This window comes from Microtus oregoni, unplaced genomic scaffold (genome assembly GCF_018167655.1).
Source record: "Microtus oregoni isolate MIOR12 unplaced genomic scaffold, Mior012 000271F_ref0000453, whole genome shotgun sequence".
NCBI lineage: Eukaryota > Metazoa > Chordata > Mammalia > Rodentia > Cricetidae > Microtus > Microtus oregoni.
Window position 1 is genome coordinate 1 of NW_024544949.1, and position 22,100 is coordinate 22,100.

A 22,100-nucleotide genomic window follows, 5' to 3' on the forward strand; every position below is an offset into this window, starting at 1 on the left:
ATAAAGCTTTCTTAGCTATTCCAGAAGTCACTTTCTAATGTGTCCTGTCTTCAACTGAACTCCCTTCAATCCAAAGGATGGGGACTTTTATTTCTTCTTTTTCCCCCTGAAATAGGGTTTCTCTGTAGCTTTGAAGCTTGTCCTGGAACTATCTCTGTAGACCAGGTTGGTCTTGAACTCACAGAGATCCGCCTGCCTCTGCTTCCCAAGCGCTGGGATTAAAGGCATGTATCACCACTGCCTGGAGAGACTTTTCATTTCAAACTCTGAACAAGTTTAATAGTGGTATTTTTCTTAAGGTGAAACTCACAGCTACACATGATGATGCAAACCTATAATTCCAGTTGAGATTATAAATCTATAATCTCAACAAAAACCTCCACCTAATACGAACATCTAAAAACCAAACTAAACGCAACAACAACAAAAGCCCCAATAGGGTTTAAATACAGAGTGTATGGTATTATATACTCAACTTTCAGAATTAGAATATGAATTGATAGAGTTTGGGGTCTGTTTTAGGAAACAGTGGTAAATTAAGATTTCTTTTTGTAAATATTTATTTATTTATTATGTATACAGTATTCTGTCTGCGTGTATGCCCACATGCCAGAAGAGGGCACCAGACCTCATTACAGATGGTTGTGAGCCACCATGTGGTTGCTGGGAATTAAACTCGGGACCTTTGGAAGAGCATGCAATGCTCTTAACCGCTGAGCCATCTCGCCAGCCCTCCTCTTCCTCCTCCTCCTCCTCCTCCTCCTCCTCCTCCTCCTCCTCCTTTTTAAATACAAAAATGCTTCTTTGTCGAATTTCCTAAAATAATCATACTCTATCCATATTTCATGTTGGAGTCTGTTCAGGCATATTTTCTACACTTCAGGTCAGATATGAAGCATGAGCACTATGCAGCCACCATACACAGCTGTTTACCTTCGAAGGCGCCATTAAACTGGCCACATAAGTGAAGTTTGCTGTCTAAAGTTTTTGGTTTTTCGAGACAGGGTTTCTCTGTAGCTTTGGAGCCTATCCTGGAACTAGCTCTTGTAGACCAGGCTGGCCTTGAACTCACAGAGATCCGCCTGCCTCTGCCCCCCGAGTGCTGGGACTAAAGGTGTGTGCCACCACTGCCCGGCCTCACTAAAGTTTTTTCATAATTATGGGTCTATATGATTTTAGATTCTACTTTCATTTATTTCACTTAAATTTTTTTTTTTTGAGGCAGGTCTTATGTATATCAGGTTGGCCTTAAAACTCTCTATGTAGCTGGGGATTACCTTGAACTTCTGATCCCTTTTGCTTCCACCTCCCAATTGCAGGGGTCACAAGAGTGCACCAACATGTCCATTTATTTTTTGTTGTTTGTTCTGTTTTGATCACTATGTCAGACTGGCTTTCCTGTAACTCAGTGCATAGACCAGGCTGACTTCAAACTCAGCCTTCAAACTATGCCTCACCTCCTAATGATTGGGATCAATGATGGTACTATCATGCCTGTTCTTTATGTAGTTCTGGGGACAGAACCCTTAGGGCATTATACACGCTAGTCAAAACACACTACTAATCACAAGTCCCTGTTATCGGTTTTTTTCTTTTAGATAAAAATTTGCACATGACTTGACTTTGTTAACGACCATTGTATTCTGTTGGTAGATTAATGTCCTTCATAAACCACCATATGAGCATCCAAAAGACTTGAAGCTCAGTGATGGCCGGTTGCGTGTAGGGTATGTGAGTTCTGACTTTGGGAATCACCCTACTTCTCACCTTATGCAGTCTATTCCAGGCATGCACAATCCTGATAAATTTGAGGTAAGAGTAGGTTCTGGTGACTTTCTTCTGTCATCTTTGATGTTAAGCCCAGTGTTTTGAGAGGCTTGGAGCCAAGGTTATTAAGTATGCCCTCCTCTGTCTTTTAGGTGTTCTGTTATGCCCTGAGCCCAGATGACGGTACAAACTTCCGAGTGAAGGTCATGGCAGAAGCCAATCATTTCATTGATCTTTCTCAGGTAGGCAAAACACAGATCCTTTTCTTCAGATTTTAAGATTTCATAATTAAGTATATGTGTTTGGTATGGTATGTGGGGATGTGCCTGTATGAAGACAGGTGCCCAAGGAGGCCAGAAGAGAGGGTGTCAGATCGCCCAGACATGGAGTTACAGGGTGTCACATGGGTGCTGGAGCAAATGCAGGTCCTCTGCAAGCACAGCAAGTGCCTTTATGTTTTAAATTTTGAGTAAATTTGAAAAAGAAAAACCCTTTTGGTACAAAGTGGGTTTTTTTTGTATTAGGAGTTGAATGGAGGGTCTCATGTTTGTAGTTTTTGATGATGGGTATTAAAAGGAGTAACTACTGTATTTGGGCAATTTGCCCTTGTTTCCTTGGTCATTTACATTTTTATTTGGCATGACTTTTAAGTTGTACATAAAATAGAAATGTGATATAACTCTGTTTGATATATAACTTTTCTAGATACTTTTAATACATACTGAACAAAATCAAGAAGGGTAAATGGCTAAATAGCTAGTTTAAGGACAGACTAGGCTATGTGAGACCGCCCCCATCTCATTTTTTTAAAGGAGGGGGCTGCAGCAAAAAGCCCATCTATTTTTGAGTTTTTGCATTTGTGTGTGTGTATGGTCTTTTTGTTTTATTCTTTTGTAATTCACAAAGTGGGCCTTGAACTTTTGTTAATCCTCCTGCTTCAGCCACCATACCCTACTGGTTGTTTGTCTTTGTTTCTATTTTTTTTCCTCTGTAAATTTTATGATGAGTCAAAGTTGAAACCTATGGGAGAATTAAATTTGCTATGGGTTCTGTTAGTCACATATTTAGACATGAATATGAATAAGTGTGTTTGCATGTAGACACACATCTAAATGTAAATAATGGGATTGGGGACATAGCTCAGTTGGTACAGGGCTTGTCTATTATACACAAAACTCTGGGTTTGATTCTTAGTACTGTATAAACTGGGTGTTGTGACTCATACCTATAATCTCACCATTTTGGAGGTGGAGACAGAGACAGAAGGATCAGGGTTAAAGGTCATCCTTGGCTACGTAGAGTTCAAGGTCTGCCTGGGCTAGAGACCCTGTTTCAAAAACAAGGCTAGGGATGGTGTAGCTCCTAGCAGGTAGATCTGAGTTTGAGGCCAGCCTGATATACTTAGCAGTTCCGGGCCAGGCAGAGCTACATAGGGAGACCCCTGTTTCAAATAACCAATAAATAACTAACTGAATGAGTAAATAATAGACATTTTCTTAGATGGGTTGGGAGAGTTATCTCATTTAATAAAGTTTGCATACCAGTATCTTTTGTAGCATGGTTACTACTTCAAAAATATGTCTGGTCTGCTTTTGATTTTTGAGACAGAGTCTCACGGTACCCCAGGCTGGCCTTCTTACTGTGAGCAGTCTCATACACTTCTGGTACATACTAACTAGGGCAGTATTCTACCCAGTGAGCTGCATTTCCAGCTTTGATTTTTATTTTTCTGAGGCAAAACTTTAACTATGTGATCAGAACTGCCTGTAAACTCCCAGTGTAGCCTAGGCTAGCCTTGAACTCAGCCTTCTTAGTGCTAGAATTGCAAATGAGAGATATCTTGAACGACTCTTCCCTCATCTATCTGCCTGCCTATCTATCTATCTATCTATCTATCTATCTATCTATCTAGCCATCTATTGATTGATTTGGCAGGCTCACTATGTGTTCCTGGTTCGTTTGGGACTATCTGTGTAGACCTCTGAAACTGTCCTGGAATTTACAGAGATCCTTGGGATTAAAGGAGTGAGCCACCACGACCTGGCTTTGAATGTTTTTGATAGATTTATCTTTATGTGTGTTATGTTTGTTTATATGTGCACCATATATGTACATTATGTTTGTGCCTGGTGCTTTTGGAGGTCAAAAGGAGTTGGATGCCCTGGAGTTACAAATGGTTGTTAACCATGTAGGTGCTGAGTTCTACATGTAGTCAGTCCTTCAGTGCTCTTGAGCACTAAGCCATCTCTCTAGCCCTGTACCCCTTTTTTGCTATAGGGTCTCACTAGGTAGTCAATCTAGTCTTCAGATGCTAGGATTATAGGCACCTGTCGCTGTATTTTTTTCCATTTTTGGCATGTGTGTATGTGTATTGTGATTAGTGTACATGTAGGTGTACTTGCAGGTTCATATGTTGCTCAGAGTAGGATGTTGGATATCTTTGGCTTCTTTTCTCTTTCTTTCTTTCTTTCTTTCTTTCTTTCTTTCTTTCTTTCTTTCCTCCTCCTCCTCCTCCTCCTCCTCCTCCTCCTCCTCCTCCTCCTCGTCTTCTTCTTCTTCTTTTTTTCTGAGACAGGGTATCTTCATAGCCCTGGCTGGCTGTTCTGAAGGTCAGCTAAACTCACTGTGTAGATTGGCCTCCAAGTAAGCTCTCTCTGCCTCCCAGATTGTGGGATTAAAGGTGTGTGCCTTCCTACCCAGCCAACTGTGGAGATCTTGCTCCTCCACTCTTGGCCTTATTTTCTCAAGACTGAAACTGACTCATCTTCCTGTCTCCAACCCCCACAGACCTGAGCTGAGGTTCCAGGTGCACATGTGTGGTCATATGTGGCTTTTTATGTGGGTGCTGGAATCCAGACTTAGGTCCTCTTACTCACTGAGTCATCTCTCATCTTATTTATACTGTTTCTCATTGAGATTATAGAGTATCAAACATCTAGTAATTGTTGTGATTGATTTGAGACAGAATCTGTTTAGCTCTGGCTAGTGGAAACTCATGATTTTGTCTCAGGTTTCCTGAATCCTTGCCTTCAAGTCTTGTAACAAATATGCTTAGCCTCTTGTTCATCTTTGAAGGCCCATTTAAAATACTCGCTCCCTTCTGTAACCCTGTTACTAATCCATCCAATTTAGAAGGAAAGTCTGCTTCCTTTATTGTTGAGACAGGGTCTCATGTAGCTGATGTTGTTGTTTAACTGATCTTTCTACTTCTACCTCCCAAGTGCTGGGATTATGAGAGTGAGCCACTATACCCAGTTTATTCACCTCTTTTGCATCTAGGTCTGAATTCTGTTTAATCCTATTAAAACCAATCGAATTAATCTTGAGATTCTACATAGTTCTTACTGTTTATCCTGTAGATTCCATGCAATGGAAAAGCAGCTGACCGCATTCACCAAGATGGAATTCACATCCTTGTAAATATGAATGGGTATACCAAGGGGGCTCGAAATGAGCTCTTTGCTCTCAGGCCAGCTCCTATTCAGGTAAGAGAATAATCATTCACAATGTTTATTGTACTAAAAAGACAGTGGTTTTTGGTTTTCTTCCATCTGGCTAACTACCCTTGAAAACAACAGGATAGACATTCTTGAGTGTTCTTGTATGTACTAGGATAGTTTTTTGGGTGTAGACCCAGTGCCCACAGGTAAAATGTCAATGGAGACTAGCATTTCATGGTTTTATAATAAATAGCTCCTTTGTCTAATATATTTGAAGAACACCTTACCACTTACAGGGTTAGTCTGAAAAGCTGCTGGATTGCTCTTGGCCAAAGAAGTCAGCCTCCTTTATATATGTACATAAGTGATTTGGGAGCCTTTAGATGAAGATCCTCTTTTGAAAAACTGGAATAATTTGGTAGGTTTACAGATGGATAAAAGTTCTTAGTTTTCGGTCTGATTGTTTTTTAGGCAATGTGGCTGGGATACCCTGGGACTAGTGGTGCACTGTTTATGGATTATATCATCACTGATCAGGAAACTTCCCCAGCTGAAGTTGCAGAACAGTATTCTGAGAAACTGGCTTACATGCCTCATACTTTTTTTATTGGTGATCATGCTAATATGTTCCCTCACCTGAAGGTAGGCAGAAAATAATGCTATGGGGTTAATTCATTTTTCCCCTTGGATTGTCCATATGCACCCTGACAGGCATGTCAACTTTTCTTCCATTAGAAAAAAGTAGTCATCGATTTTAAATCCAATGGGCACATTTACGACAATCGGATAGTTCTGAATGGCATCGATCTCAAAGCATTTCTTGATAGTCTACCAGATGTGAAGATTGTCAAGGTCAGAACCCAGTCGGCATTTGTTACTGAAATGAACTAAATTTGTTAATTTTTTCTTATAATGCATTTCTGTTTGGATTTTGTTTTCAGATGAAATGTCCTGATGGAGGTGACAATGTAGACAGCAGTAACACAGCTCTTAATATGCCTGTCATTCCCATGAATACAATTGCAGAAGCAGTTATTGAAATGATTAACAGAGGACAGATTCAGATAACAATTAATGGATTCAGTATTAGCAATGGACTGGCAACTACACAGGTGGGAAAGACCTTAACTATGTGCCACCATCCATACATCATTTCCTTGAAGCCTTATAACCACTCTATTCTACAGAGGAGGAAATAAGCTTCTTGGAAACTTGCTCTTGTAGCTGTGTCTGGTCTTGAAAGTCATTCGGCTTCAACCATCAGGCTCCTTAGTGAGTGCCTACTGTGCTAATGCTTGTTTTTGCCTGTCTGTGCCTTTATTCTCTTACCTCTAGGCACCATATGGTTGCTTGCTTCTGTAAACTCACCCTTTTCCTGGCCAAATCCTGCCTCGCCTTTCAGTTCAGATAGTTCTTATGGGAACCAGTTACTGAACTGATCTTTTGCCTCTCTTTCCATACTCATTGGTACTTGTCTCCTGTGCTTCTGTTGTTTTGGGGTATATTGTTACATTCAGCATAGTGCAGTGTAATGTTTGTATTTGTATCCTTCAGCAAATGGAATTACTTTAGAACTCATGTCTTAGCCCCAATAATATAGTATGCATTCAGAGAGAGAGAGAGAGAGAGAGAGAGAGAGAGAGAGAGAGAGAGAGAGAGAGATGCATACTGGAAGAGGCAAATACATAGGGCAGGAATCTTAGACTTCTTAGGTGCTGACAACATTATTGAGATGTCCATACTCATGTAACAGCATAAGGCAGTCTTCGACAAGTATGGGATTTGCAAATAAAACTGTAGTTGAAGGACTTGACCATCAGTGTAAGGGGGAGTCTTGAGTCTTGGGGAGAAGAGACCCTTTGGGGAGGAGTAATTGAAATTTGCCTTGGAGAGAGGATATGATTTGGAGAAGAGCATTTATTTCATCCATGAAGAACAGAGTAAAAAAAAGCAGAAGCTTTACTGTTGGTTATGGGGTTTTTAGTACTTGTTGTTGTTGTTGTTGTTGTTTTATGAGACAAGAGTTTTTCTTTGGAGCCCTGGCTGTCCTGGAACTCTATAGAATAAACTGACCCTGGGCTGAGAAATTTACCTGCCTCTGCCTTCTAAGTGCTGGCATTAAAGGCTACCACCACTAGCCATGAAACAGGATCTGGCTATGTAACCCAGGCTGTTCTCAAACTTGGCAGCGCCCCCCCCCCCTTTTTTTTGGTTTTTCAAGACAGGGTTTCTGCATAGTTTTTGGAGCCTGTCCTAGAACTAGCTTGTGTAGACCAGGCTGGCCTCGAACTCACAGAGATCTGCCTGCTCTGCTTCCTGAGTGCTGGGATTAAAGGTGTGCTCCACCACTGCCCGGCCTGGCCTCTTTTCATAGGGCAGTTACTCTTAAGTCAAAGTAATGGTGTAACTTTTTATGTCTTAAAAGTAAACTATAGGGCTGGAGAGATGGCTCAGTGGTTAAGAGCACCGCCTACTTGTCTAAAGGTCCTAAGTTCAATTCCCAGCAACAACATAATGGCTTACAATCATCTGTAATGAAATCTGGTGCCCCCTTCTGGTCTGCAGGCATACATGTAGGCAGAATACTGTATACACAATAAGTAAGTAAATAAATAAATAAATAAATCTTTTTTTAAAAAAGTAAACTATATAAAAATATTTTCTCATTACAGTTCAGGGACAGAAGTTAAAATCTTTATACCATTTTATATATTTTGAATTGATTCTTTTTCTAAAAAAATATTTTATGTGTATCGATATTGCCTGAACATATGTCTGTACTATGTGCGTGCCTTGTGCCTAGGGAGGCCAGAAGACAGCATCAGGTCTTCTGGAACTAGAATTATAGATGCTTGCGAGCTGCCCACCATATGGGTGCTGAAGCTCTAACCTAGGTCTTCTGGAAGAACAGCTAGTGTTCTTACAGAACTGAGCCATCTCTAGCTAGCTCACTGACTCATGGCACTCTTTTTATTCTCTCTCTCTGCATCTGTCTCTTACTATGTTGCCCTGGCTAGCCATGAATTATGTTAAACCAGGCTGTCCTCAGAGTCATAAGAAATCTGTCTGCCTACAAATTTGATGCCAGCCTGGTCTACATAGCAAGTTCCAGGTTAGCCAAAGCTACATAGTGAGACCCTGTCTTAAACAAACAAGCAAACAAAAACAAAAAAACAGGCCAGGCATAGGGACACACACAACACTCTAATCTTAGCATTTGGGAAGTCTTACTGTTGACTGAAGCCTGTACATAGTGTGAGGCCTTCCTGGACGTGTGTGTGTGTTGGATGAAACCCCAGGACCTTGTGCATTCCAGATAAACACTCTGCCATGTAGATATACTCCCATTTCTTGGCTTGTTGGGGTAGGGCTTTCATATAGCCCAGGCTAGCCTCAAATCTTGATCTCTGAGCCTTCTTCCCCCATCTCCTGAGTACTAGAATTATAATTGGGTACTGCTGTGCCTTGGTTTATGCAACACTTGAATCAAAACCAGGGCTTCTTACATCTTGACCAGCTGAACCACATCTGCAATTCCCTTTGGCCAGTGCTAACTCTAAATTTAATCATGTTCTTTTTGTTATTCTAGATCAATAATAAAGCTGCAACTGGAGAGGAGGTTCCCCGTACCATTATTGTAACCACCCGTTCCCAGTACGGGCTACCAGAAGATGCCATTGTGTACTGTAACTTTAATCAGTTATATAAAATTGACCCTTCTACCCTGCAGATGTGGGCAAATGTGAGTATGTGTAGATTTGTTATTAATTAATGCGTATTGATGAGTAAAGATTATGTATTTGGGCTACCTTGCTGAAGCTTCTTTCATTTATGGACTATTATGCTCATTTCTTAGCTCCAAAAGTTGTGACATTTTCAGCTGTTTTAAATCATTTTTATTTTTTGAGATTATAATATAACCAATATAATTTCCCCCCCCCTTTCTTCTCTCCCATGTTCCCCAGGTCCAGTCCCTTTTCTCTTTTTCAAATTCACAGCTTTCTTTTCCTTAGTTGTTGTTTGCTTGCTTGTTTGTTTCTCTTTCTTTCTTTCTTTCTTTCGAGAGGTTTCTCTGTAGCAGCCCTAACTGTCCTGGAACTAGTTCTTTTTTTTTATTTATTGTTTTTTTTTAAATTTATTTATTTATTAAAGATTTCTGCCTCCTCCCCGCCACCGCCTCCCATTTCCCTCCCCCTCCCCCAATCAAGTCCCCCTCCCTTGTCAGCCCAAAGAGCAATCAGGGTTCCCTGACCTGTGGGAAGTCCAAGGACCACCCACCTCCATCCAGGTCTAGTAAGGTGAGCATCCCAACTTCCTAGACTCCCACAAAGCCAGTACGTGCAGTAGGATCAAAAACCTATTGCCATTGTTCTTGAGTTCTCAGTAGTCCTCATTGCTGAAACTAGTTCTTGTAGACCAGACTGGCCTCGAACTCAAGAGATCCACCTGCCTCTGCCTTCTGAGTGCTGGGATTAAAGGCGTGCACCACCACCGCCCAGTGCTTCTTTTTTAGTAGTAGTAATTGTTAATGGTGTGTGTATTCATGTGTATTCCTAAATATATAAATGAAATCCACTCATTCTGTATAATGCTACTTGTATTGTTTTTGAGATGAGGTCTCAATGTATCCCAGGCTGGCCTTGTTACATAGCAGAGAATAATACTGAACTTCTGTTCATTCTTGTACTTCCCAAGTACGGGGATAACACAGGTTTGCCACCACATCTGGTTATGTGGTGCTAGAAAGTAATCCAGGGCTGCCTTCATGCTAGACAAATAACTCTACCAGCTGAGCTATGTCCACAGTCATCTTCAGTTTTGATTTTACCTACTGTTGTTGTATTTTCCTCCAGTGTGTGGGGATCAAGGTCAGGGTGTGATACACAGTAGGCAAGCTCTGTACCAGTGAGCTGTATCCCCAGTCTTTTGGTGTATTTATTTTCATTTTTGAAGACAGTGTCTCTATATAGCCCTGAATGTTCTAGAACTCACTATGTAGTCCAGGCTGGCTTCAAACTTAGATCACCTGCTCTGCCTCTTGAGTTCTAGGTTTAAAGTTGTGTACCACCAAGCCTGGTTTCAGTCTTGTGTTTTTTTTTAAAATTTCATGCAATAAACATTTATTTGTTTATTCAAAGTGTTTTGTCCAAACCTGATGTCATCGAACTTTTTCTTCTTAAAGAGTTAGTAAATGAAATTTTCAGTTTTTTAATAAGTAATCTAGTCATCTCTCCTTTTTATTTATAGTATATATATATAATGAAAACACTTAGATATTATATAAATTAACCCATGGCTTAGCATATCAAATTTTATTTCTAAACACTGGCTGTATGCCATACTTGGTTTTCAGGCCATAGTTTCCTAACCCCTGGCCTGAACTGATAGCAAAACTTGCTGTGTGGACATCCATATTTAACATCCTTGCAATTCTATGACATTAACCAGGAAAGAATTGGTCAATAGCCCTATTTTGCAATCAGCTCATGAGCCTGGTTTGTAGAAGTGCAATACTGAGTGTATGCGGCCAGCTGGCCCTGAGTTTGTATAACTGAAATGCTATATTTTACCTTAATGTTGTTAGAAAGAAATCATTCCTTGCTTGATCCCCCCCTCCCCATATCTGTTCTATTTGTTTGAAAGGGAAGGGTAATGTAGAAAGAGAGGAAGTGGATGAGTAAGCCTCTATTTTCCCTGAATCCTCGCTTTAGCCAAAACTTACCTAACAGTAGGCTAGTTTTACTTTTTAAAAAATTCTGCTTATGAATATTCCTGCATCTCAATATAGAGATACTAAAGTGTTTAAAAAAAACAAGGAGTTGCTTCCAAGAGTGTTAGATAAATGTATGTACATTGTATGTTTAAAAATGTGAAATAGTCTGAATTTGGAAATTTGTCTATTCTCAAATTTTTCAGAGAAGGAAGTGTGAAGTTCTGTGATATGTTGAATAAATGCACTTCTGAATCAGGAGTAGGTAAACTGGTCTGGAGGCCAAATCCACTGCTTGGCTCGTTGCTTGGTACTTTTTGATGCTGGGGTGGAACCCAGGTCCTTGCACATGCTAGGCAAGTACTCTACCGTTGAGGTACATTCCCAGCCTCTCATTGCTTATTTTTTTTTTTTTTGATTTTTCGAGACAGGGTTTCTCCGTAGCTTTTGGTTCCTGTCCTGGAACTAGCTCTTGTAGACCAGGCTGGCCTCGAACTCACAGAGATCCGCCTGCCTCTGCCTCCCGAGTGCTGGGATTAAAGGCGTGCGCCACCACCGCCCGGCTCATTGCTTATTTTTATAAATAAAACTTTGACACATGGCCACATACATGTGTTTATACACTTACTATCTATGGCTGCTTTCAAGCTACAAAACAGGCAGTGACTAAAAAGCCAGTACTATTTTCTCCCTGGTCATTTATAGAAGTTTATGCTGCCTTCTGGTTGACATTAGGCAATTTGGGCAAATTTTCAAGTTACTCTTGTAATGTGGTGAGGTGGGGGATTTAAAATTTGAAGTACTGTGTATGGTAAAATGTGCCGGTACTTCAAGCTACTCTGGAGGCTGAGATATGAGAGTTGCTAGAGTCTATGAGTTTGTGGCCAGCCTGGAAAACTTAATGAGACCCTGTTCCTTAAAAACAAAAATAGGAGTAGAGGCTTACAGAGCCTCAGCGCTCCCTGGTGGCTACTTGCAGAGGGAGAGTTCTTTTCTGTGGTGGGCATTTGCCCATCCTCCAGTAACTCACCTCACCCATTTTCATGCAAGCAATCCCAACTAATTTCAGTGGATCATAAACACAAAATAACAACGGTAAAGGTGAAGGTAAGAGGGGTTCAGTAAAAATGGAAGGGGTGAATAGTGGAGGGTGGAAATGACTCTTTCCAAAAATATATAATGGAATTGTCAAAAGATTTTTTTTAAGAAATGTAAGTTAAAAAAGCAAACATAAAGACACCCACATTCCCATCTTTAACAAAGACCACTTCCTATATTAGTTCCTGCCTCAGATTGTACCCGTTAGTAACTTGACTTTTGTCTTCTAATTCTTTTCTCTGTCCTCAAACTCTCTGGGGACAGCTAAGAGAAAAGAAGTAACTCAGATGATTTAATTCATCTTTTTAAAGAAAAGACCTAGGTCCCAAACAGGCTTCTTCACTTGTTTATGGCAGAGTCTTCTTGAATTTAGAAACCTTAGAAACCTCCTGCTTCAGTTCTGCCAGGATCATAGGTATGTGCCACAATGCCCAGATTAGGTGGTGTTGGGGGTCAGTCACACTTTCTGAGTGGTTTTGGGAAAGGGCAGATGTGCTATTAATCTTTTCTTTTTCCTTTTCTTTTTTTTTTTTAGATTCTGAAACGTGTACCTAATAGCGTGCTTTGGCTGTTGCGTTTTCCAGCAGTAGGAGAACCCAATATTCAACAATATGCACAAAATATGGGTCTTCCCCAGAATCGTATCATTTTTTCACCTGTGGCTCCGAAAGAGGAGCATGTCAGAAGAGGTCAGCTGGCTGATGTCTGTCTGGACACTCCCTTATGTAATGGACACACCACAGGAATGGATGTTCTCTGGGCAGGAACACCCATGGTGACTATGCCAGGTAAGTGGCTGACAAATCACTGAATCCTTCTTTATTCGTTAACATTTTTCTTTTGGGTCGAGGGGTACTTGAAGGTGAAATTTTTTTTTGAAGGTGAAATTATATGTATTAGAAGTAATTAAGGCAGAATAATAGAAAATGGGACTTACTCAAGCCTGAATACTTGACACCATCCTCCTCGTCTTGTACTGTGTAGATACTTAAATGCAATTACCAATGATGACTATGTGACCTATAGTTCTAAGATGAGCAATTAGTATTTTTACCTTCTAGGAGAGACTCTCGCCTCTCGAGTTGCGGCTTCTCAGCTCACTTGCCTAGGATGTCTTGAGCTCATTGCTAAAAGCAGACAAGAATATGAAGACATAGCTGTGAAACTAGGAACTGATCTAGAATAGTAAGTAAACTGCCAGGAACAAACTATATGTGAAAATGTGACAAAATAAAGTCATAAATTAAGGATGATATAAAATAGATGAATTAAGTTGTATGCTCTATGGATAGAAGGGGACATAATCTAAACTCTCAAGTAATCACTAGACTTTAATAAAGAACTTTCAAAGCATCAGATGTTTTAGCCTAGTATCCATTTCTTCATAGTATTTTAAAAAACCACCACCAACAACAAAAATCACAAAAAAAGCTTAGTTGACTGAAAATGAGTGGAAATTAGAGGGATCATGCTAAGGTAAATGGAGCTTCGCCCATTCAATGAAATAGTGTTTCTAATTTGTCCCTTTGTTTTATGGTGTTTGTTTAAAGCATTAATTTTTTTTTCTGTGTGGTATAGGTGCATGCCTTTAGTCCTAACACTTGGGAGGAAGAGACAGGCGATCTGAGTTCAAGGCCAGCTGTTGTCCTCTGGGCTTTACATGCACACACAAACACAAGCATATATACCCAAATACACATAGTCCATAGGGTCTTTTTGTTTTGTTTTTTTGAAAGGAAGCATTGATAGTACTATGAATACATTTGAGTAGAGCCTAATCAATGGACAGCCAACTTTCACTTTCAATATATTTCCTTTTTTTGTTTGTTTATTTGCTTTTTGTTTTTTGTGACAGCTCTAGCTGTCCTGGAACTAGCTCTTGTAGAGCAGACTGGCCTCAAACTCACAGAAATCCACCTGCCTCTGCCTCCCAAGTTCGGGGATTAAAGGCGTGTGCCACCACCCAGCTCAGTATATTTCTGATGATATGTTAAAATCCATGACAGAAATCAACTTGGAGAGGAAAGGGTTTATTTGCCTTACATATCCATATCACAGTTCATCATGAATGGATGCCATGACAAGAACCTGGAAGCAAGAATTGAAGTGCAGAAATGGAGGAACACTGCTAGTTGGCTTGATCCCCCTAGTTTGCTAGAGGTGGTACTGGCCATATTGGCCTGGGTCATTAATCAAGAATCAAGAAAATGACCTACAGACATGCCCATAGACCATTCTTATGAATACTTGAGGTTCCCTCTTCCCAGATATGTGTGTCAAGTTGCTAGGCCAAGCAGAAAAAAAATTTTTTATATTATTATGCCACAAAAATGACTATAGAATCTAGTTCTGAGTTTTTGTTCTGATTTGTAAAATAGGTTCTCTTTGTTTTTATTACCTAGCCTGAAGAAAATTCGTGGCAAAGTCTGGAAACAGAGAATATCTAGTCCTCTGTTCAACACCAAACAGTACACAATGGAATTAGAGCGGCTCTATCTGCAGATGTGGGAGCATTATGCAGCCGGCAACAAACCTGACCACATGATTAAGCCTGTTGAAGTCACTGAGTCAGCCTGAATAAAAGACTGCGCACGGGAGAATTACCCCTATACCTGAGCCTCAACCTTCTGGGGGAAAGGGAACTAGATAACATGCTTTGTACTTATCTGTACAGTACCTTGTTGCAGATGGATGATATATAACGATAATAGAATAGCACAGCCAGACTTGCTTCCTGCATGATAGGGAGATACAAGAGATAAGAAACTGCTACTCCACAAGGAATCTCTGTAGAGTTTTGCAGTAAGCAGGTGGTGCAGAGGTCTGGAAGGTCTGGTCTCCCTTGGTCTTCCATGGGATGCTTAATGTGGAGGGAGATAGAGATTGACCAGCCATTTCGTGATTCCATGGATAGATTGAGTCTTCTGATCCTTTTTTCCTTTATATTTTGGGTATTGGAGCTTTTAAAAATGTTTGCTTTCAGGTATTTTTACTTACGTGAAGTGATCTTGATTCTTCTGAGATAAGGTTTTAAACTAAAATGTTGCTTCCTGTTTTAGTGTCTGAACTCTGACAGGGTGACAGGGACCGTGCTGGTGTAGTCTTTTTATAGGTTTTATAAACCATTTGAGCCTATATCAGTCGTTTTAGTTAGTGTCTGACCTAATGCTTGATACTGTCAGTGCTTTGTTGATTTAGACAGTGACTTAGGATTTTTTCAGCCTCTTTCCCATTTCTTTTCCCCCACTTCCTTTAAATTCTCCTGTGAGTGCTAACAAAACTAAGTCTTGTTTCAAACATCCCAGAGTGTTTCTCTTAAGCACGCCATCTGGTGCCAAATGAAAATTCTTAAGGAGTGAATATTAATCATGAAGGGCACAGTTGTGGTACTGTTATTGATAATAATGTAGATTTTTTTTTGCCTGATTTTTAGCTATTTCACCAGTGTTTAAGCCCTTGACTGCCCCTCCTATGCTGCTTCCAAAAGTGTTAGTGTGTGATGAGATTTTTACTTTCCTTTCTAAAGTTTGTTTGTTTTTTAAAGTGAGTCCTGTTCTTCCTATTTCTTTCAGCAGAAATGAAATTCCAGGTAAGTATAAGTATTCAAATATTTGATTAGTAAGTTGCAGTTATTTCTGTATATTAAATACTGTTCACTGACAGATTTTGACGTAAAAGCTCTGAAAGGACCATCTCTATACAAGCAGTTATTTTTCAGACTGTGTTAGTGTGTATCTTCTTGACTTAGTCTCTAAGTTTGTGGATTCAGCCTTGATAGTAGTGAATTTGTGTCACTACTTGGTTTAGAGGACAAGTTAGACATTCATTTGCCCTCCTGGAGCTCGAGTTCTTGGTGATGAAGGACAGTTGCATTTCAATAAAAGGGTAGAGGGCTTGAGGCTTAAACAGGCGGCCATAGGACATAGCACTCAGACTCCAGCCACTGACCAGTTTTGTCTGTTAGCGCTCTAGATTACGTCTTTCCAAAGCACCTAGGCAGTGCATCTATTCTGTAGTTGCAGCTGTTGCCTGAATGTACCTTAGCTGACAAGTTGTTGATAATAAAGAACTTGAATTTGTGATTTTTTTTTACTGCTAGTTAAAACCTAAGCAAGGAGTCTCGCGTGTAATTCTGAAGCAGAATTACATTGTAATGAACTGTGTACCTTTAGTAATGTAAATCAAGGAAAACAGTTAAGGGATTTCTTAATTTATTTTTTAACTGAATAAATCTCAGTTAAAGGTTGCCAGCATGGTTACAGGTAAACTGACTTTGAAAAACCACTGAACTGCTAAATGTGGGATTGGATGATAGATGTCCAGGGCCGCTGAAGTTGTGATCTGTGGCCATTTTACATAGCACATCATTCCTCCTATAGGGATGAACTTTTTCCTGGCACAAAAAGTAGCCGCTCTGGTTGAAGCTTTGCATATTGTAACAGGCTTTTCTTTCCAGGTAACATGTCTGTGGAAGACTTAATTCTGATAGAGTTATAGATATTACTGGAAACTAATTTGTTTTTTTCTATTATACTCTGCTTTATTGAAAAAGTAAAGCACTTAAATTGTGCTCCAGAAATTCAGATGTTGTCTTGCAATCTTTAAACAATAAATGGATGATTTCCCCTTAATGTGGCTTGATGTATTTTGTCTCATTATGTTAAGTATTACTGGCGAAACCTATGCTTGAATAGCTCAAAACAGCATGACCAGGAAGTGTTTCCTTACTTTAGGTGTGATGTTAAGAATTAACTTTGTGGGCTGGAGAGATAGCTCAGTGGTTAAGAGCACTGGCAGCTCTTCCAAAGGTCCTGAGTTCAATTCCCAGCAACCACATGGTGGCTCACAACCATCTGTAATGAGATCTGGTGCCCTCTTCTGGCATGCGGGCATATATGGAGGTAGAATGTTGTATACATAATAAATAAATAAATAAATAAATCTTTTTTTTTTTTTAAAAAAATAACTTTGTTTTCTTTGCCAAGTCTGATGGGAGGATTGGAGATACTAAATAATACTTTAAGGGATCAGCAGAGCCCCAAATACCTGTATACACTTTTGTGTGTGGGTCATTCTTTGTTTACATTCCATTCTGGGGACTAAGCAGAGTGCCCTATGCATGTCAAGTACATAAATACTGAGCTACAGGTACAGCCCATATAATCTCATTTTTTAATATGGTACTTACAGTTTTTTTTCCCCTTCTCTCTGGACAATGGTTGAACTCAGTCACAAGTTTGGCTTCCAGTTTTTTCAGAGATAAAAGGGAAATGTTTGGGGTTGGAGATGTCTCAGTAGTTGAGAATTTTGGGTGCACTTTCCAGAGGCTTCAGGTTCGATTCCCAACACCTACTTGGTAATCTGTAACTCTCTGTTCCAGGGGATCCGATATCCTCTTTTGGCCTTCTTGGGTACCAGGTATGCATGTGGTGCACAGATGGATATACATACAGGCAAAACACTTAAAAATTAAATATATATATATATATATATATATATATATATATATACATGGTGCATAGACATACATGCAGGCAAAACCCGTACACATAAGATACTTTAACTGTTCAAATAATATTAAGTAAATTTTCATATAATTAACAATCTTATTGTACCTCCAAAGCCCTAATGAGACTTATGTTTGTTGGAATCTGGATACTTTGGGTCATAATGATTAATAGTATTAGAGTGTGTGTTCTGACTCAGAGCTGTAAATCCTAGCACTGGTAGGCTGAGACAGAATTGGTAGGCACTAGAGATTCAAGGGCATCCCAGGCTATCTAGTGAAGCCCTGTCTCAAACAAAAAAGATGGTATGGGAAAAAGGTTGGCCTCACCACTCTGTAGTGTGGGATGAAGTCAACTAGTCGTAAGTCTGTCTTTCACCCTTATTGTTAAGATTGTTTCATTTATCTCCTTCGGTGGCTCCTGCATTCAGTCTAAATTCCTTGAACAGACTAAATAAATTTGTGTAATTGCTGAACAGCCTGAATTTTAACTTCTTTTGCAGTTTTAGAGAGGATTTTCTGTAGCCAAGGCTAGCCTTGAACTTCAGGTTTTACTGCTTTTGCTTCCCGGGTGCTGATGTTAAAGAGATTATAAGCATGTGCCTTCTTATCCTACTGGTATTTTGTATTTGACAAGATATCACTAAGTACTGACTGGCTTCAAATTTGTCTTCACATTTATCCTTTTGCCTCAGCTTCCTGATCTGGAATTACAGGTATGTGTCTTTGTCTTTGGCTGAACTGTTTGAAGGTTTAATTTGAATTCTAACTTTTATTTGAAGCTTTTTGTTGTTGAGGTAATTTCACAACATTTCTCAGGCTGGCCTTGAACCTCTCCTCCCCTTCTCAAGTGCTGGGAGTATAGCGTATATAGACACTCTTGGCTTATGTTTCTTATACCTACCATTTAGATTCTTGACCTATACTTCTAATCCACATCGTTAAGCAATCTTCATTTTTGTGGAGGAGAGTTACTATTATTCTTACTGTTTTTCCGTTCAAGGAGCCTGCTTGTTTGTATTCATTTACTCATCTACCTAGTATCTATCTATCTATCTATCTATCTATCTATCTATCTATCGTGCACTTTGGAACTAACTAGAGCTATTACAATTGCGTTCTAGCTATGCCACTTTCTAGTTGTTTAGCCTCTTAAAATGAGAGTGTTAACATTGCATTTTAATATTTCTTTTTAGGTCTTGTATGGGTACTTTGCTTGTATGTTCGTGAGGTGACAGAGCCCAGAAGAGGGTGTTGAATCTCCTGGAATTGGAGTTACAGATGATTGCATGCCGCCATGCCAGTGCTGGGAATTGAACCTGGGTCCTCTGGAAGAGCAGCCAGTGCTCTTAACAGTTAAGCCACCTCTCCAGCCCCATATTTTTATTTTTAAAAATTTGGGTGTGTAATATATGTTTGTTTCTGTATGGATGTCAGTTGTTTCTCTCTCTGGGATGCTCCATCTTATTTCTAGTTCACTATTTCCATCTTCCATCCCTTACTTACCTGGCCCTATCTCCAGCCCTGAGATTAAAGAGACACCTGTACTCTATGTTCATGCTGATCCAGCATGCATTTTGCTTACTGGACCATCTTCCTGGACCCTAACGTTGAATTTTTAATTATTTAGAGACAATAGTTTCCTTTTGTTGTTTAGGTACGCTCATGGGTTCCCCAAAGTGTTCTTCGGTCTCACTTCCTGAGTAGCTGCGACGAGGGTGTGGCATGCCAGTGTCTAGGAGGCTTATGTACACATTTTTTTTAGATTTTAATTTTTTATATTTATAATTTCTTTTACATGTATGAGGTTTTGCTTGCCTGTATGTCAGTGCACTATGTGTGCACTGGTGCCTGAGGAGGTCAGAAGAGAGCCTTAAATTCTCTGGAATTGGAGTTAATGGGTGGTTGTGAGCCGCTGTACTGGTGCTAGGAATTAAACCCAGATCCTCTGCAAGAATAGTGCTCTTAACCACCGAAGCAACCATCTCTCCAGCCCTTTTCAGGACATGGTATCACTATATGGCTGTTCTGGATCTCACTCTGTAGACCAGGCTGTCTTTGAACTCAACAGAGATCTGACTGCCTCTGCTTCCCTTGGGCTGGGATTAAAGGTGTGCACCACTGTACCTGGCCCCTTCGTGTTTGATTTTTTTTGTTTGATTTTTTTTTGTTTGTTGTTTGCTTTATTTATTTTATTTTCAAGATAGGATTTCTCTGTGTAGCTTTGGAGCACTTGTTTTTCTTGTTGCGTTTTGAATGGGTACTGAAAAGCTTAAAGTAACCGTACTCCATTTTTTTTTCTCCAGGGTCTGACAATTCTGGATGCCAGCACCACAGATCTCTGTTGCTAGATGTTTTTGTTTTGCGTTGCTCCCTCTTACTTTTATTGAGGGGACTAGATGGTCCTTTCTGCCAGCCAGCGCTCAGAGTAGTTGGAAGACCAACCAGGTAGATAAACGTTTAAAAGATTTGGGCAACCCGGTAGTGGTGGCGCATTTAATCCCAGCATTCGGGAGGCGGAGGCAATGAGTTAGAGGGCAGCGAGTTCGGGTACAGGTGGGACTATACAGAGAAACCTTGTCTCAAACAACCAAAAAAAAATATTTTTTTTGGCAATTTAAGCAAGGTAAGTAGAACTAGCCTTCAAATTCTCACTTTTTAAAGAATTGTTTGGTTTTTCTTAGCACTCAGAAAGCTATTAGAAGCCAGGCATGGTAGCTATATATCTGTAATTTCATTACTCTAGCCCGTACTACATAGATCAAATCGCAAAAACAAAATAGGGGCAAAAAAAAAACGGGGGCAGTGAGAATTGTTCCAAAATGGATGGTGCTCATCAAAATGGATGGACAAGTGCTACTTGGTCACAAGTGCTATATCTTGGTCACAGGCGCTATCTCGGCAGTACGGGATTCCATTCTGGAAGCTGGTACGCCCGATTCCATAGTAACATGCAAATTTGCTCTATGATGAGCTGTGATAGGTGGGCACAGGAAGGCGGGAAAACGTCAGTTCCTGTGGGGGGAGGGTTGTCCCTTATAAGAGGCACTGTGCCTGGCAGCCGTTTCAAACCCACTCCGGCGCGCGGGAGCGCCTCCGGAGCCGTTGGTGGGGGCTGTGACGTGCTCCGGAGCCATTGGTGGCTGTGACGTGCGCTGGAGCCATTGGTTGTGGCTGTGACGTGCGCAGGAGCCATTGGTGGTGGCTGTGTCAGTGCTGGCGGCCATTTCATCAGGACCGGACCATTCCTTTGAGGGTCTGCTGTGTGGTGCGCCAGACACCGGGAGCCGGAGCCGGAGTCGGAGCCAGACACCGCTGGAGCCAGACACCGCTGGAGCCGGAGCCAGACACTGCTGGAGCCGGAGCCGGAGCCAGACACCGCCGGAGCAGGTACGGAGAAGGCGGCCTAGGTGGGGCAGCGGCTTCATTTAGTGTGGTGGATGTTGTTAAAAGCGCCACCGCGACTGTTCACCTCGGCTTCTGTGTGTGAACACGGGAACTATGGAACTGAAGTTCCCTTAGACCCTTTTTCCCCCAGAAAAAGGGCAGAGGGGTCGAGTGGGCGGGAATGTAGCTGAGTACCATCCCTGGCACTGCCAGAAAGGTCCTCCGGTCCCCCCTCCCCTTAAAGCTGTTACCAGCATGGCGGTGTGGCTGGGGTGCGGAGACCTCGACTGAAACCTCTGAGGGGGTTTGAGAAGGTCTCGGGGTGGGAGGATGGAGGGACAAGTGGGACAAGTGAGTAGTGGGAAGAGGGCAGTTCTGGCTCCAAACAGGTGCCATGGTGGCCGGTTCAGGAGGTAGGAGGTCGGGTCTGGGACAGGTGGGACAACAGCGGCATAGAGAGTTTTTATGCTGTGGAAGAAATGGCGCAGCTCTGTCTGCACATAGTGTTATGGCCGCACACCCACTTGGAGGTGTCCAAGTGGGTATGGGATTGTTGGTGAGCTGAGGGGAGATGTTTGAGGATCATGGACAGTAAACCAGTGGCCTAGCAGGTGGGGAAAAGAAGGAGGGGTCGAAGAAGTCTCATTGGAAGTTTCTAGAATTAGAAGAGTGCCAATTCTGTTTCTAGAATTTTCCACAAAACTTGGGCAGGCCATTGGGTGGATTGGGGGGAGGAGCCTGAGAGAGCCCCTGTCTGCTCAGCCAATGGGAAGCTATTGTGTTTCTAGAATTTTCCACTAATACTAGGCAGGCCATTGGGTGGGTTGGGGGGAGGAGCCTGAGAGAGCCTCTGGCTGCTCAGCCAATGGGAAGCTATTTCTAGAATTTTCCACCAATACTAGGCAGGCCGGTCGGGCTGGTTGGGGGGAGGAGCCTGAGAGAATCCCTGCCTGCTCAGCCAATGGGAAGCTATTGTGTTAATTTTTTCAAAAAACAGGCCCGTGGTGGGTTGGGGGAGGAGCCTGAAAGAACCCCTGGCTTTGCAGCCAATAGGAAGCTGCGGAAGCCTGGGGACATTGAGTGGCAGATGCTGGCGGGAATGGGAGGGGACCAACGGGACTGCACTGGAGATGGGGTGGGAATCAGTTGGCGGACCCAAGTGGGGACAGGGCAGGGTCCAATAGTGGCGGAG

At 41.3% G+C, this 22,100-nt stretch overlaps 1 protein-coding gene across 1 annotated transcript; it reads left to right on the forward strand.

The window, feature by feature from the left end:
• Nucleotides 1–1,653: 1,653 nt before the first annotated feature.
• On the forward strand, nucleotides 1,654–15,057 carry LOC121445681 (UDP-N-acetylglucosamine--peptide N-acetylglucosaminyltransferase 110 kDa subunit-like; the record flags this gene model as incomplete). The annotated part of the gene is made up of 10 exons (XM_041647831.1): nucleotides 1,654–1,812; nucleotides 1,920–2,009; nucleotides 5,127–5,252; nucleotides 5,679–5,849; nucleotides 5,943–6,059; nucleotides 6,149–6,319; nucleotides 8,797–8,949; nucleotides 12,551–12,803; nucleotides 13,077–13,200; nucleotides 14,418–15,057. Coding segments are annotated over 10 exons (1,539 nt in total), but the record flags the coding sequence as incomplete, so codon positions are not given.
• Between the last annotated feature and the right edge of the window lie 7,043 nt (nucleotides 15,058–22,100).